This window comes from Saccostrea cucullata, unplaced genomic scaffold, assembly GCF_032062105.1.
Source record: "Saccostrea cucullata isolate Sc308-1 unplaced genomic scaffold, CSIRO_AGI_Scuc_v1 ctg914, whole genome shotgun sequence".
Lineage (NCBI taxonomy): Eukaryota > Metazoa > Mollusca > Bivalvia > Ostreida > Ostreidae > Saccostrea > Saccostrea cuccullata.
The window spans coordinates 159,697-177,818 of record NW_026924391.1 but is presented as its reverse complement, the minus strand read 5'-3'; the positions used below and the strand labels follow the sequence as shown (position 1 = coordinate 177,818).

General features: G+C 35.3%; 1 protein-coding gene across 1 annotated transcript; it reads left to right on the top strand.

Annotated features, from left to right (window-relative positions):
* The first annotated feature begins 37 nt into the window (after positions 1–37).
* On the top strand, positions 38–12,867 carry LOC134266350 (serine/arginine repetitive matrix protein 2-like). The gene is made up of 6 exons (XM_062748596.1): positions 38–55; positions 2,960–3,073; positions 3,458–3,830; positions 4,059–7,031; positions 7,322–7,567; positions 9,706–12,867. The coding sequence occupies exons 1-6, from the start codon at positions 38–40 to the stop codon at positions 9,810–9,812; spliced, it is 3,831 nt and encodes a 1,276-aa protein (XP_062604580.1). The 3' UTR covers positions 9,813–12,867.
* The last annotated feature ends 5,255 nt before the right edge of the window (positions 12,868–18,122 follow it).

The following is an 18,122-nucleotide window of genomic DNA, read 5'->3' as shown; positions in this document are numbered from 1 at the left end:
AATATCTCGTGCATGCGAGAGTTCATTTTTATCCAAGATGGCGTCCGACGATGAGGTGAAACATTTGATTTGATATTTTATACATTATATAGTGCGATAAGCATAGTATGAAGCATTACTCATTGTTGAATCTTTTTGGTCGACAATGAAGTGTTTATATTTTGCATACAGGGAGGAAATAAAGTTTTTAAAGATGTTGAAACTGCTTATCCATTTCACATATAAACCTGCTGTTTATCATGCGTATGTTCAAACATTCTAGCTCTAGCATAAGCTCTTCTCGGGCTTTAAACGTAGTCACTGGGGAGTTTAGTTGCAGAGTTAAAATATGTTCAAGCGTTTTAATTTGATTGAATTTATTATAGTATAATCAATTGGCAATGCTCTAGATAAGTTAGAAAAATTAAATTACAAAAGTATCAGATCCAGTACAATATATTGAAAGCAATTTAAATAATTTCATAGCTTGATTTCTATACATATTAACCTACTGAGAAAAAAAATAAGGATATTCATTCCAAGATAATTATATGTTGACAGTGCGACCGTTAGGGAGAGCGCAGATACTTATCCAGTTTTCATTTAGATCATGCTCGTCAAACCGCACAACATTTGGTGCGTATAAGACTCTGACAACACATGACATCGTATGCATGTTGCTTTAACAAACCGAAGCCTGAACAGGGCTGGTTTTAATGAAGAACCGTTTTCATGACTTTTTTTGCAATATTAAATTCATGAAATCAAGGCAAGTTTATTATCATGATTATTCGTTTAACTTTTGTTTTTGTTCATGCGAGAACATTGCTGTAGCTTTTGTGTACGAAGTGATGCATTATGGGTCCAAATTACTGCTGAAAAAATTTTATCGAATGAATGTGCAGTAGTCCGAATTTTCTCATAGCAGCAATAAATAGATCATATCGATTATGTAGGCTCATTATATTAGGATAATTGTATCATATATGTATCAGGATCAGAGACATCTGACACAAGGCCATCTTTAGAAAATTGTTTATTTGGAATTGCCGCCTGAAGGGTTTCAGACACAGGAGGGAGGGAGGGAAGTTTGTTTTTTTTTTAAATTGAAGATAAATTTTAAATTTTTGATAAAAATCTCAGTAAACAGTTAAATACATTTTCTGATTTTTAAAAAAAAAAAGTATCTACAATCAACAAAAATAACCTAATTTTACATAGATCTGACACTATATTTCAGTGTATCAGTGATTGGGAAGGCCAAAATGGTCAATGGGACTATGGCGCAACTGTCAACATTTTTGATGGGCCATTTCGAAAATGAATGGGCCATCAATATAATCTGAAGGGCCATTTTAAGAAATAACAAAGTGACTAACAAATATGAAATATGAGAGAAAACACGTTTTTAATTAACCGAATCCGATTTTTAACGCATGAAATGCAGTAAATTTAAAGAAACTTTCTTAGAATATAACTGACCCGTATTTTGTGTTAAAATTACGACAGTTTTGGAAAGGGAACAGCCCTACCATACAAATGAATGAAGTATTGTACCTCATGTAAGTGCTTCGTTTAACCGGAAGTATTTTTTGACAGGTTTCAACCAATGAGATTTGTTGTTTTAAATTGACTGCATTTAAAATGAAAGTAAAACAAGAAAAAAAGTAGTACACAAAATATTTCCAAATAGCATCGCTAAAAATTGAATGCGCACTTTGGCGCCATGACGATTGATTTAATGCGCCATTTTTCACTTCAATGCGACTATGGCGCGTGGCGCAAGCCCTTCCCAATCACTGGTGTATTGTATGATGCATGTAATACATGTAATGGGCCAAAAAAATTGATTAAACTAGAGCAAAGCTCATTGCAAAGCAACAAGTACGTCTTCCGTCCTGTTTGACCGGAAGTAACTTTTATTTTTAAAAAAAAGAGAAATGACGTCTCTAATGATTTAAATCTTCCAAATTTATGTTGAAAATTGCAAAAGTAAGCCATTTTTTGCTACTTCCTGTTTGACTGGAAGTGACGTTGACGGACGGAAAATTAAGTTTCATGCTTCCAGTGACAAATATTTCCCCAAAACATGTCAAAAATGGCAGAAATATGCAGTTTCGGACTACTTCCAGTTTGGCCGAAGTGACGTCACAGGACGTATTTTGATGACATCAGTAGATTTTACCAGAGATTTTCAACAACTTTGCTTCTTTGATGTATAACAAATTCTCAATACTTTTTGAGATATCTGGAAAAAACTTTTGGCCCCTCTAGATCCCTTAATTTAGGGGTCAACCCTTTTTCTGAGATATCATTTGAAAGATCTTCTAATTCTGCACAAATTATGTTCTATATATTTTAACAAAATATTTTAAGTTTAGAAGATAAAAAGCAAAATATGAGTAATTTTTGGCTCTTTTAAGCTTTCTAATTTTTGACCCCTATATAGCGCCATTTTGAATAGAGAAATCGAAAAACAAAAACCGATGTGCACAACTTCAATCCTTCTATTATCTAAAATCAGTAGAACTTCTGTTCCAGCTTTAGTCGTCTCTGAGCCTTTGTCTGGAAACGAAAGCCTAAAAATTTTCGTTTAAAGGGAAATAACTCAAAACCGGAAGTGACTTTTTGAAATTTTCGACAGCATTCTGCTAGAGTTTAGTAACTTCTAGTACCTCTGAAAATTTGAGCGAAATCAATTGAGAAATGAGTGAGATATGAGGCTTCAAAGTTGGCGTCTAGGAAGTAGAAGAAAAAAAAGAATAATAATCTTTACCAACAGAATCAGTAGAAGGTCTTCCGTTGGAAACGGAAGACCTTAATAAAAAAATATCTTCCTACTTTTGGTCAATAAAATTTTTTCAGGAGGGGGCATTTCAATGAGGCGGGAGGCAATTCCAAACAAACTATAATTTTATTTTGGCTCAAGTTGAGCTAAGAAATGTTTTTGCATGTGCTGATTGTGTACTTTTTCTTGTAGGATGATTTGGAAGCTCTGAGACTTGCAGCTTTAGCTTCTTTGAAAAGGAATAAGGATGTTTCCTCAGAAAGCCAAATAAAGCAGGAGTCCCCGTCACTACCATCATCTAGTCAGGTATGTAGAGGGTTGTCAAAAGGCTAGTAAATACTCATATTTCCTAGGATGGTGGGAAATACAGTGAACCCTCAGATATCCGGATGCTTCAGTATCCGGATGATTTTTCATCGGAACGAAATTTTTAAATGTTATTTTGTCTTGTTTAACTGGTGATTCAGATATCCAATTTTTTGGTCACATATCCGACAAATTTAGTCGCAACTTGGAACCAAAGTGTCCGGATAAATGAGGGTCCACTGTACTAGGAAGCAAGAAATAACTTAATATTTCTTAATTTTAATCGTAAGTGTCATATTAGACAAATGTCACAATTTTTTGTTTAAATGCTTATTTCACAAAGTTGCCAAATGTATAAAGATATATTTTTGTTCAAATGTTCAGGTTACTTCACAACAAAGTACAAGTTACTCAACATACCAGCCCCTTAATCATCCTCCATCCGCCCTGCCCCAGCCTAACCAGTTCTACCAGGGCAATGTGAGAGGGAGGGGGAGCAATAGACGTCCATTTAGGGGTGGTAAGGGTAGAGGAGGAAGCTGGAGCAATGCTCAGTCAGGGCCCAGGTCTTGTTTGATTGTCTTGACTCAGGAAGAGCCAAAAAAGGAGGAGTTCAGGGCAGGCTTACCTGAAAATACAGGGCCTCTGGATTCAGGTCAACCAACCAAGCCAAAGCTGTTACTGCCACAGGATAAATGGGCATCCTTAGGACTTTCTGATGAAAACAGTCAATCCTCTCTGTCAAGCCGACCAAAAGGTTACAGGAATATTTTTATATCTTATTAAGATTTGATTTTCATTTATATTTCTACTTTTACATTTCTTCTACAATTCTTTGTTTTAATATTTGAGTTTCATTTATATTTTTCTTCTACATACTCCTGGCAACAAAGTTGTAGAGGGTGTATTCTAGAAATACTGTGTCCAGCATGTATTTATCCATCTATTGGTTAAAATAAAATAAATCCTTTTTTTTCTCATATAGATAAGTTTTCAAGATATGATGACACAGACACCGACTCAGATGAAGGATCAGAGGTCCAGGATTCATCTGACGAGGAAGAAAAGGACAATCACAGTGACAAAGAAAATCAGAAAAGTCTCTCGAATGTAGAGGAGGCAGAAAATAGCCCTGAAAACGGACATAATGATTCAAGGTCACCTTCTCCAGACCACACAAGAAGAAGGCGTGGGTCTGACTCTTCAGAGAAAAGGCGTTCAGAGTCACCTAAATCTGCCAAGAATCAAACAGAGGATAATTCCTCAAGCTCAACTGAGAGGTCCACTAGCAGCAATTCTTCAAGATCAAACTCCCCGGCTAGTTCACGAGAGAGTTCTCCTTCAAAATCAAGACCAAGTTCTCGTGCTAGTAGGTGTTCTAAAAGTAGTTCACAATCTGCTGCCAGACCAAGTTCACCAATTGGAAGACATTCTAAAGACAGTTCACATTCAGAATCAAGATCTGCCCAGATAAGATCTCGAAAAGACTCGAGAGGATCTCATAAAAGTGCCTCATTATCACCCTCTCAAAGACAAAAGAATGTGACTTCATCATCACCAGTGTCAGGAGATATCAAAAGTGCAGACAGAAGCCTGGAGAGGCAGGGAACTTCAAGAAATTTATCTCTTAAATCTACTTCTCCGTCTTCTTCACCACTGAGAAAGAGATCAGGGTCACCAAAACCATACACAGCAAGATCAAGATCAAAATCAAGAAGTCACTCTAGAGGACCTTCCCCAAGAAAAATTCCTAGAGGCAGAAGTAGGAGTAGGTCATACTCTCCTAGAAGAAGAACAAATGATAGGTCCCCGTCTCCATATAAGAGACAAAAGTCATTTTCAAGAAGTCGATCACGTTCACCTTACAGAAGACCATTATCTCCATTTCAAAGATACTCAAGCAGATCAAGGTCAAGGACACCTAAGGGTGTTTATAGACGAAGCAGAAGTCCATCACCCAGAAGAAGCAGGGACAGATCCTTTTCTCCTAGAAGGTACTCTCCAAGGCACCGTAGACAGAACAGATCTCTCACACCTAGACGAGGGAGCAGGTCTCCAACTTTGTCTAGACAGAGGAATAGATCTCCTATGGCACGAAAGAGAGGGAGATCTAGAAGTAGAACAAGAAGTCCATCTTTGTCTCCTGCTAGAAGAGAAAGACGGCCATTAAAAAGGACCAGAAGTCGATCAAGGTCATTTTCACCTAGTAGGCAAGGAAAACCTTTTAGACGGTCTAGAAGTAGGTCATTTTCACCAAGACAATCTCAGTATTCACCTTTTAAGTCAAGGTCACCTTTAAGAAGGTTCCCATCTCCAAGGAGAAGGTCAAGGTCACCATTACCAGTGAGTGAGAGAAGTTCTTATCGCAGATCTCCTTCTCCCAGGTACAGACGATCCTTATCACCTCAAAGAAGAAGAGACAGGTCACTATCACCTGCAAGGAGAAACAACTGGTCTCCACGTTCAAGCAGGAATAGGTCCTTAACTCCCCAAAAGGACAGACGTCGTTCTCCCAACACTTACTCTACATCTCCGTGGAAACAGGAGCCAAGGTGGAAAGAGAGTGATCAGAGAGAAAAATCAAAGACGAGCATTGTTGATAAAATGTTAGAGATTGCCGGGCAGCCTCAAAGAGGAAAAATGGATGTGAAAGATTTGTATGATGTATCAAAAAGAGATGATAGAAGAGGAGAAGATAGGAAGTATGCAAAAGAAAAAGACCAGAGAAAATCAGTTCATGAAAGAATCAGTGTTTCTAAAAGTATTAGTGAAAGAAGTATTACTGGTCAGGGCAAGCGAGTAAGTGAAAGAGTTAGTGTTACCAAAAGTGTCAGTGAGAGAAATGTGAGTGACAGGGAAGTTGTTGGGAGGAGCACAAGTGAAAGGGCATATGTAAGTAAAAGTGCTACTGAAATTTCAGACCCAAAGGACATGGAATTGTTTGAGGCCAGGAAAAGAAAATTCGGAAGGTCATCAGAGGTTGGTGCTGAAAAGAAAACGATATCTTTGAAAGGTATCTTACCTAAGAAAAAAGACAAAAATAAGAGAGAAAAGGGGGAAGAAAATGGATCTAGAAAGACAAAATCATCTGATTCAAAGGAGGAAAAAAGCTCCAGGGACCATAAACATGAGAAAAGTGCCAAAAAGACCAGAAGTGAGCTTAGTAGAAGTGCCAAAATTACAGTGGATAAACGCAAAAGTAGGGAATCGGTGAAGTCTAATAAGACAAGTGACGATGAGGATTCAGATGAAAGTGTTGGAGGACATCCAATGACAGATGACTCTGAAAGTGAATCAGATGAGGAGACATGGAGGAGCAAAAAATCGGCTAATTCTGAGCGGAATCGGGATGATATAGAGCTTGAGCGGCGGAAAAGATTGCTGGCAGCTCGGGAGAAAGAAAGGGAAGAATACAGAGCACAGAGAGAGGAAAGAAGGAAAAAAGAGGAAGAGGAAAGAAAGAAAAAAGAGGAAGAGGAGAGGAAAAAAGAGGAAGAGAGAAGAAAGGAGAAAATGAAGCGGCAAAAAGCAAGAGAAGAAAGAGATGATGTTGAAAAAACACGGGGAAGGGAAAGATCCCAAGAAAGTGCAATGGTGAACACAGATTCTAAAGTGAAGGAGCACAGGCGAAAAAAATTTATAGAAGGAAGTGATGATGAGGGAGATGACACAGCATCTAAATTGAGACTTAAAACAAGTGTTGTGTTACCCAGCAGAAAAGCTGATGTTTCTAAAGGCCAAATGTCTTCAAGAACAATTGTAACTCGTGACAGTGAGGAGACTGGTGATGTTGCTAAAATCAGTCTGTCTAAGACTGACGCTAGGCATTTAATTCGATCTGTCAACAGAGGAAATAAAGAGGATGACATGGAGGAAGATGAAAATGAGGAAGGCATGAAACCATCATCCAAGACTGAAGGCAAAGCAAGTCCAGTGGTGATATTCCAGTATGACACAGGTAAACATTAATTTTTCTTTGTCTTAAAAAAGGCTTTTATATATTGGGATGTCCATGAGTTTTCAATTAGTCAATCAATTGAGAAATGATTGACTAATTGAAAACTCATGGACATCTCAATTACCATAAGCATTCATTTGATCTATAAATTTTTACTTAATTTATACATCATCATAAGAACAAGATTGTGACAAATTTCAGTTTTATTTAAGCATTGATTTCTTGTTTTGTCTGTGCTGACAAAGTGTATACTGCAAGTTAAAATATGCTTAATTATTTCATTTTGGCAGTGAAAGACAAAGCTAGTCTTTCTGAGGAAGGCTCTTCAAGACGGTCAGTCCATGCTCGCCTTGGTCTTCCAGTTGATGTTAAAAAGGTAAAAAAGAGCAAGAGAACAGTGCGTGAAGTATCCCCTGAAGTACAGAGGAAGACATCTACACACAAGAGAGCAGTGCGGGAGGCCTCTCCTGAACTGCAGAGGAAAACATCTTCACACAAAAGAGCAGCCTTTATCAGTACCAAAGAAGATGCTTCAGGTAAATTTTATTGCCATCTAACTGCAATAAAGATACAGAATATCCATTCCAATTATTGTTTGATCTTTGCCTGATGTTGTCTTAGTTTATCTCTTTTGGTTGTAAATTTGAACTCTATGAAAGACGTGCAAAGCATTACAATTCTAGCAAAGAATACTGTATAGGGGGAAAATAACTCGCGGTGTTAATATTCGCTATATTCACGGTGTTAATAAATCCGTGAATTCAAGAAACAGTGAATAAATTTTCAATAATTTCCAGGTTTTATTTGGAAATTTGAGAATAGACAACGATAGGGCTACACACTTGTACGCGCAGTACATGGTCATTTCGGCCGGTAATTACGAGTAGTACTCGTCATTCAATTAATTTAATTATCACGCTTTACTTAAATTCAAATCAGCAGATAATAACCCGTATTTGTTAAACAAGCTGTTTTAATAGCCAACGCTACATGTTTCATCAATCAAAACACGTGGGTCATGGGTTTTGATTATCCGTGCGTAACTAATGTTACCACGTGTATTTGTTACTGCATTATCATGAATGCATTTGAGTTTTTATCGACATTTTGGTTTTATAAAATCTGTTAAATAACTATAAAACTTACTGAGGATATGGAAGGATATTTCGTCGACCTTTTCCAACATTAACACATTTATTACCGTCCAGTGCTTTTTCGTTGCGTTGTATCGAAGATCTTAGGGTGTACACGCGCTCATTGTAATAGCATATAGGAAAGACATTTGATGTCTAGAGTCAAGGACTTTTGATAACTGCACTTGTTTTAATTAATCTTCAATTTTTTTTTATATCAAATCTAATCATTTTATTTAAACCTACCCCGTTGTTCGTGAAATAAAGTCATAACACTGATAATTAATATCGTTTACATGTAGCTATGGTATGGATAAACGGATATAGACAAGGGAGGTAACTTTTATTATGTACCAATTCCGCGAATTCAAGAAACCGTGATCTTGTCAGATGAGAGAAAAACGTGAAAATTACAACCCATGAAATTAATCCCCTATCGATAAAGTCTCATAAAGAAGCAAGATCATACTTACAGATCAGAGATTAAATTTGACCATTACCATTGTAATTTTGCCACCACTGTTAGATTTGTACTGTTTTAAACCTATCCTACTCGTATACGTAACACACTATCTGATGCTATTAATAAGTTTGGTCATTAAAATTAATTGTTAATGCAGATTACTAAATAGTTATTAGCTCACCTGAGCCTAAGGCTCAAGTGAGCTTTTCTGATCAAAATTGGTCCGTCGTCTGTCTTTGTCGTTGTTGTTGTCGTAAACTTTTCACATTTTCCTCTTCTTCTCAAGATCCGCTGGGCCAATTTCAACCAAACTTGCCACAAAGTATCCTTGGGTGAAGGGGACTCAAGTTTGTTCAAATGAAGGGCCATGTCCTTTTCCAAGGGGAGATAATTATGAATTAGAGAAAAATTGGCATTTTTTTAAAATTCTCAAGAACCACTTGGCCAGGAAAGATGAAACTCATATGGAATCATCCTCAGGTAGTGTAGATTCAAGTTTGTTCAAATCATGACCCCCGGGGGTAGGGTGGGGCCAAAATGGCCGATCAAAGTTTTACATAGGAATATATAGGAAAAATCTTTAAAAATCTTCTCTAGAACCACTGGGCCAGGAAAGATGAAACTCATGTGGAATCATCCTCAGGTAGTGTAGATTCAATTTTGTTCATATCATGACCCCCAGGGGTAGGGTGGGACCAAAATCAAAGTTTTACATAGGAATATATAGGGCAACCTTTTAAAATCTTCTTTTCAAGTATTTCAAAGCCATGATTAGTAATATTTTTATGGAATCATCCTCAGGTAGTGTAGATTCTAGTTCGTTCAAATTATGATCCCATGGGGGGTTAAAATTCAAGCCCACCCCCACCCCACCTCAGTAAACTTTCAGTTCTGATCTGATATGTGCTTTTTCCAAGCTGATGTGCTCAGGTGAGCGCTGTGGCCCCTGGGCCTCTTGTTGATTTGTGAACTAGAGTGTTTACAAATCATTGGTCAAATTAACAGCCTTGAACTGATTGGTCAGTATGTATAAATGATATTTTATAGGAGTAATAGGTTCTTTTTTACCTCTTTTCAGGTGGAAGTGGTGACTTGGATGCTAGAATCAAACTCATCAAAAGGAGGAATGCAGAGATTGAGAGAAGAGAAAGGGAAATCAAAAAGGACAAAGAGATTTATGGGTAACATACCTTGGTATTGAAGTTTAACTGTTATTGTTTGACAATGTAAATCATGAATTTTGGAAAAGACATCATAAAAGCACATGGTGTTGACATTAATACACCGAGTGTATGTAAACTATGAATTTGTGGAGAATGAGTGAATATACATGTAGCTTGATTATATTAAAATTGTTAGTTTGCTTAATGTGTACATGTATATATATATATATATGAATAATGATACTTAAAGATTGTCTCCATTAGAATTTCTGTTCTCAAAGTGTAAATAAATGTAACAGTGCTACTGAAGTTGGTTGTTAATGTTCATGTTGGCTTGAAGGTGTTAATATTTGATGACTTAAATTTATGCTTGAAAGTTGAACAGCATGAAAAGGGACAAAACTGTTTAATATCAAAGGTACACTTATGGAAACGAGATACGCACATTGTAAATGTTTCTGCATGTTATCTGTATATTTCTGTGTAATTTGTATATATGTTTTTCTAGCTGGCTTGACACACAGTAGCAAGTTATTTTATCAATATGTTAGTATTCAAAAAAGTAAACTTTGTCTGATTAAAGATTTTTTTTTCTGATTCCAAATTTTGATTTTGAATTTTTTAAAAAATTATGCCCTAGCCTGTTTATTTTTCTTAATTTAAAAAAAAAGAAATATTTCAAGTGTTTCAAGTCAGCTTTAATGTTAGAGTAAAGGGTTAATGAAAAGTTTTAACATTAGATAAGAAGTAATTCAGTACAGTAAATAAAGACATCAATTATCAAGTTATAATCATCATGGTGTACATTTCTCACTATTATTACTTAATTGTATTTCAAATTGTATGAAAGATATTCATACTAGAATTTAAGGTGCCAATTTTTTTTTAATGGGGCAGCATGTGAAATATGTGAATTTTTTAGAGACATATTTCTTGCACATTATATCCATAGTATTTCAGTTTTAAGGTTTAATTCATCATGTTCACTATTCAATAATGTTTACCTTTAATGTGTTCTCATTAATTATCAGTTTAAACAAGACGGAATATGTGTACTGAGATTTTGTTAAAAGTAGATTTTTAGATAACATATTCCGCCCATATATATTAAATAAAATTCCTGTACCAAGGTAATTTTATTTGAGGCTTTGTGCAAAAGTGAATGACGATACATTCATATTTCATCTTTGACATAAGTTGTGTCTTTTACAGAATAAATGTTAATCTACCGAAATATTTTACTTTTTAGACATTTCATTGTTTCTAGTTTAAAAAAAGAAGGGTTTCTCTAAGTGCTAGTAATTTTATAAGAATATTTATTTAAATGATGGTTTACATTTTTGTAAATAGATTAATGTAATAGAGATTCTTCACAGTGATTTTGATTTTTTTCAAATATGACACCAAGTTTAAAGAAGACTAAACTATTGAGTTTTTGAAAAGGAGTACTTCCTAGATACATATTTAATTGTTTTTATGTTTTTCATGTCTAATTATATTTTCTAACTCTGGCAGTTTGCCTGAGTTTCAGTTCCAGCAGGGGTTTCAAATATTAAGGTGTTTTTTTGGTTTTAAAAAAGGTTCTATTTCTGCTAGATGTAGACTTTAAAGTTTCTTTCATCAGAACTTTATTTAAATTATTGTTCATGAACATATTATCACTTAGGATTATGTTATACCTCCTAAAATGTAATATGGCAGCACAGGTGCTTGTCTTTATACATGAACCTGTAAGATAATTTGTTGTTGCAGTTTAGAGTTTCATGAAATATGGTGACATATAACAGTTTGCAAGAAAATTATTGAACAAATATTTCTGTTTCTTGTATTGTTTTGTATTTATAAATATGTATTTCAAAAGATTAAAGCACATTTCTTGTCAAGCATTAGCAGTTTATATTTAGATGTCTTCTGGATGTTCATACATGTCATTCAACATTAATCGGTGCACTGTTTTTAGCCATGTAGCATATCAAATTGTATAGCTTTTTTTCAGAATCAAAGAAATTCTTGGACTAATTGACAGTTTGCAGCATATCAAAGTTGACTTTAAGCCATTCTTAGTTTTGTCTTTGTGTAGCGTCCTTCCTAAATTCAAAAATCTATCTATCTGTAAAAAACACACAAACCAAAAGGGAAAAGAGAAATTTTTAGCACAATTCCAGAATTATCATCATTTGAGGATTTTCCTTGCATTGTAACTAGATACAACTATGGGTTATTGAAACAAAAATGTTTGTTACACCACCTTAAAAAAAAGGATATTGTGATCCCAAAAAGAGTAAATTGTGTTTCAAAGATTAGTATTGGTTAATTATATTTTATGTTTGTTTTTAATTTCAAAACCCTAAAACCAATCCATCCATCATGCATGGACGCTAAACATAGAAAAAAAACTTGGAATGGCCTTATATAATTTCAGTTTATCTTAATGATGAGTAATAACAATGTTTTATTGCTATATTGCAGAGCAGTCGTATCAGCAGAGGGTTATCCAGAAATGGATGTGGACATTATTTCATTTATCCCCATTTGTCTTTCAGAATCCCCAATTGTCTTTCAGGAGGAATGAGTCCAAATATGAAAACTACACACGAGCAGGGCAACATGTCTTGTCTGTAATTGCATAATTTGTTTTTACCAGGTGGAAGAATAACCTGCAATTCATTAAAAGTTCCATTTCTATCCTAACTGTAGGTTAACTATTAATTGGTTTGTTGCATTTAATATTTGTGAGTTAAAGTAGGTTGTGAAACTCGCTGATATTTCTTGCACGCAAATAAGAGTTGGTTTAAAGTATTATGATTAGGGTAAAGGAGATACAGGTTTTTGTCATTAATTCGAACCAAGATTGAAATTCTCCATAAGTGCAAGAACATTGTGTTTTCTAAACAGATAAATGCTATTGGATGTACAATTCAGTAATATATAGGAGTGAAGCTTTACACCATTCCATCACAACCGACATTAAAGCAGTCTTGGAAAATTTTTATGTTCATTTGTTGATTTCTATTTTACAAATGTTTTCAACTTTATACATTGTTTTGTTTCAGGAATAAAATATTTTTATACAAAAATGTGTTTTTCCTCTTTTATGCAAGAATTCAATAGAAGCCCCCCCCCTATGCTGAACCCCCCTTGATCCTGGAAGCATAATTTTCACAATTTTGGAAGAAGCACCCTTTCATCAATAGGGGTGGAAATATAACTTTTTTTGCTTTTGGGTACTTAACAAACAAGATGTGTTTGTGAAACACTGGTGCCATTTGTATGGCAGCTTTTGGCAAAGGTTGGAGTTAATTTCTTAAATGCAAGTCAAACTCCAAGAGATAAAGCATTTTGTTACCCCCAAAAGACTGTAAATGAATGAATAATTAATGTACCAGTGAAATATGAAAATCCAAGTACTAACCATTCAAAAGTTATGTCAAATGTTAAAAGTTTTTGAAAGTGGATTAAGCTCATAGGTCAAGGTTAAAGGGTCAAATAGAAAGGATACAGAGGAAGGCCATGTAGAAACTTATATGTGAAATATTGAACCCAAAGCACCAACTATTCAAAAGTTATGGCCAAGGTTGAAATTTTTCAGAAGTCAGACTCTTAGACTAAGGTCAAAATTGTTTGCATACAAAGGAAGGCATTGTCACTAGAAATCAATTTTTGAAATATGAAGGCCCTACTACTTACTGTTCAAAAGTTATGTCAAAGGTTAAAGTATTTCAAAAGTGTTCAATGTCAACAGGAAATATTTCTAATTTTTTATTCATGGAAAGGCCCTGTCTGTGTAATTACAAGGTGAAGTGTGAAAGCCCTGGCCCGACTGCTCGAAAGTTATGGCCAAGGTTAAAGTTTGGTAAATTTTTGCATAATGGGTAAAACTCCAAGGTCAAGAGGTCACATTTGTTGGTATCCAAAGAAAAGTCTTGTCACAAGAATTATCTATGTGCAACGTGAAGGTCATTGCTCCAACCAATCAAAAGTTACGGGAAATGTTTAAGTTTTTGTGGACAAACAGAAAGAGGGATGGAGAGGACAAAAACAATATACCCCTGAATATCAATAACGGGGGCATAAAAATCTAAGTGTACTGTAATTTTTTTGTTTAATGTCCCTGTGAGAAATTTTTACTTGTATTTAGATGCTCTAACCAGCAGAGGACTGCAAAGAACAAGGTTCACTTCTGGCCTCTTTTGACCCTGTGAAACTCCCAAAAAAAAAATGAAACTGCTTAATTTTAATTAACAATGCATTAGATATTATTGAGACCTTTGGTGATTGCGTATCTATCAAAAATGAAGTAGTATTCTGACTAGTCAACGTATTATGACGTCATGAAATGCGTCATTTCCCTCATATTTTGAAAAAGTCTACAAAAGCGGCCATAGAATTTAAAGCTATTTTTCGATATTTAATAAAGAGCGCAACCTCTGATCTAAAATATGCAACTATTAAATGATAGACCTGTTTCTTAGGATTACAAAGCAACGTTTTATTTTTTAGATCAGAGGGTGCATGTATTGGACAGATAAAGTGTTTGGTTATGATAAGCAAGTGAGAGTCAGAGGTTCATTGTGGGGGGAGGGTTAATCATTGCTGTCTGTTTTCGTCCATCTTGTGTTAACATCTAAACTTTTAAACTTCTTTAAAAACCATAGATTCAATTTCAACCAATTTTTGCATAGAGTACTAATATCAATAAGTGAAAGGTTGTTAAAATTAGGAAATTACTGGCCCTGTCCTCCTGAGGCCTAAACAGTGGGACTAAAACTATAAAATTATTGCAGTCTTTAAAACTATTCATTTCTCCTGGAATCAAACCGTCAAACAGATGGATGTAACAAGAACGACATCATCATTATTCATTATCATGGGATACCTCAACGCCAAACTAGGAAGTGACAATAATGGATTCGAAAGAACTATGGGTATACGAGGACTGGGAACACAAATCGAGAACGGAGAAAGACTGTGCATTTTGTCAGACCAACGGACTTGTAATCACAGGAACATTACTCCCCTATAAAGACATACATAGACACACACAAAAACACGGATGCATGTCTGCTAATGGAACAGCGAAAAACCAGATTGACTAGGTACCTTCTCATTAGTACTAGTGGTCAGTGGAGGTCATCTGTTCTTGACACTAAGGTCTAGAGGGGAGCTGATGCCAACAGCGACCTCTACCTGGTGAAGACCCCAATCAGACTACGCCTCAGCACACATAAGAACAAGTGAAACCAAGACTGAATGTAGAACACCTCAAAAATAGAAAAGTAAAAACAAAGTTCAATGACTGCATGCGAAATAAATTAAGAGAGCGCATGGAGGACTGAAAATATTGAGAAGATGTGGGAACAATAGGAGATGACATCTGTGAATTTAGCAGAGGAAGTACTTGGCTGTAGGAAAGACAAAACAAGCCTTGGATTAACGAAACCACTTGGAAGTTGCATGATAAATGAAAGAAAAGACATCAAGACAAAAAGAGTGGAAAGATACCATGTTTATCTATTTTGTGGACTTTGAGAAAGCTTTCGATTCGGTTCACAGAGACAGCCTTTGGATTTTCATTTTTTCATAAAGAAATATGGAATACCCCAAAAACTGATTAAGATGGTTCGAGTCCTATATGACGATTTTTAGTGTTCTGTGATTGATTCCAACGAGACTACAGACCCTTTTTCTGTAATGACTGGTGTCAAACATGGATGCTGCATGTCAGAATATTTGTTTCTCAAACATGGATCCTGCATGTCAAGTTATTTGTTTCTCCTAGTGATAGAGTGGATGATGCAACAGACCGTGAGAGGAAAGAGTACAGGAATTAGTTGGGACTTCTAAGCGTGAAAACCTTGACTTTGCACGACGTTGTCCTACTCTCATTAGCAATAAACCATATTTAGTTCAAGACAGCAAAACTAGAAGAAAACTCAGCAAAAGCTGGGATGAAGCTGAATGCTGAATGAATGAAGCTGAGGAAAATGCAAGGATGTGTAAATTAAACACGTCCCAAAATTGATGTATTCAATAATTTCCAGATAAAATAAGTTTGTTATCAAATATTTCCGTGTATGATATTAAACCGAAAATTTGAAAAAATATTAAAGATATAAACAATAATGTTTAATGGAACTTCTGAGCCAAACGAAGACTGAAAGAGCTAACGCTATGGACCAAAACTTTTCGGAATACGGGCCATATCTCAAGAACCCCTAGGCACATTTTTGCCGGGGTATCGTCAGCCCAAGGACACTCATTCATATAAAAAATAGACATGTTACCCTTAAACAAGGGGAGGTGATTATTAGCGATATAAAATCTTAATTATTGATCGCTAGAAAAATCTTCTGAAGAACCACTGGGATAGAATGTGTATCAACTTTAACCTAAATACTAAATATCTTGAGTATCAACTTTAACCTAAATACTAAATATCTTGGGTGAGTGCCTGACTATCCAAATAAGTCGAATAGTGTGCGAGGACTAACCCTAAATCTTTCAGATGGGTTCACATTATCAGTCCAAAAGTATTCAAGGATTGATGTCGGATTATTGTGACATAAACGTTGATTGTTCCTCCGCACCGAACCATTTGACCTTGGCTTATCATACCATCGCACTTTATCGCATCGCATCTCGTTGGAAACGAGCCATCGGACCATCGAACTTTGGCGTCCGTAAAGACAGCGAGCCATCGGGGTTTTGCGCAGGCCATCGGACTATGGGGAGGCCATTGCACTTTTGCATCACTTTGGTCTCTCACATATGTATATAAAGGCCTTTTAGAGGGCAAGGTTCATTGATACTCCGGACATCTACAGTTGTAACTTAATACGTTTCTTTTATAATAAATAAATAGTAAGAAATGTTTATGATATCATTTAAGAGTTTTTATGCACATTTTAAATATACTTAATGTGGTATAATCTCCAATGTTGAACTGTTTTAATGCAGGAATCGTGAATAAGTTCTGATGACAAGCAGTTTTCAATACCTCTTCATCTTCACGCCTTGAAGAGTCTCTCACCTTTGTTTCGTTTTTGTTTGTTTTTTGTTGTTTTTAAGTCCATACGTCTGACTTGAAAAAGATCTAATCATTTGGGAGTCTCTCTTACTTTTTGCTTTCTCGTATATTTTATTGTCATGAACAAGTCATCATTAATTTGGTATGTCATGTCTGGTTTATCACCTTTGCGAAGCTAAGACAAGAGTTAGCACTGTGACTCCTTCTGATCATGGTATAATGAAGATAGAGTTCATGTAATTTTCTCCACTATTATGAATGGTGATAAAATGAAAATAAAATGTAGATCTCAAGAAACACACTCAATCCAAGATTTTGAGGACACCTTCAAGGAAGTTTATTCAGAATACAGTAAAAATGTTGATATACTCGAGAGAGCAATGTTAAGAGAAACAAAAGTGTGTTGTAAAATAAACGAATCATCTATCCCCAGAAAACAGAAACGATACAGAGGCTAAAGAGAGAGCCCAAACTTTTAAGCACTTACCTAAGGTAGAAAATACGAGGTGAATAACTCCTTCCCAAAAAGTTTTGTAATGCGATAAGAGAATCTACACCATCATGGTGAAATAGGTAAAACTAAACATAAATACTTCTATTATCTCCAATATTTTGATCATGCTATATAAAACAAATGATACATCTTTGACAAACTATAAATGCTGAGAAACATTGATCTGATTGTCTTGATTGAAACCGATGCTTCTTTTCACCGTAAGTTAACTGCATGAGGTATAATTAGACTTCTTTAATTAAGGTTTAAATGTATCTGATGTATCTAAATATATTTCTATGTTTTATGCACTAAAAATTCAAACCTGTATCTTATTTTGCAACGTTTTTTTGTAGATATTATTTTCTACAAATTTCTAGTAGAGAAGAAGAAATTTCTTAAAGAAGAAAAAATTCCATTGTAGTGCTTGCATATTTAAATATTATCAGAAAAAATGTCGATAGTTTAAATTAATAAACAACTGTGATTCTATGAATTCAAGAAATTTTATTGATATATAACAATTTTCCTGACTTTCAGATTTTTCAAAGACATTAAGTGAAGAAGACATTATGTATCCATTAATGTCAAACCTGATTTTTATGTTTTTACTTCCTACAACTTGCACAACTTCAAAGTTGAACCTTACCAGACTTATGGGTATATACATCAATGGTTGTGGTGAGCAAGGCCTTTGCAAAGACTGGCCCGGATTGACAGGGTACCAGAAGAATTCAATACAAACACGATGCCCGCCATGTTCCTGTGAGGATACGTGTGTTCGAAAGAAAAATTGTTGTCCTGACAAATTT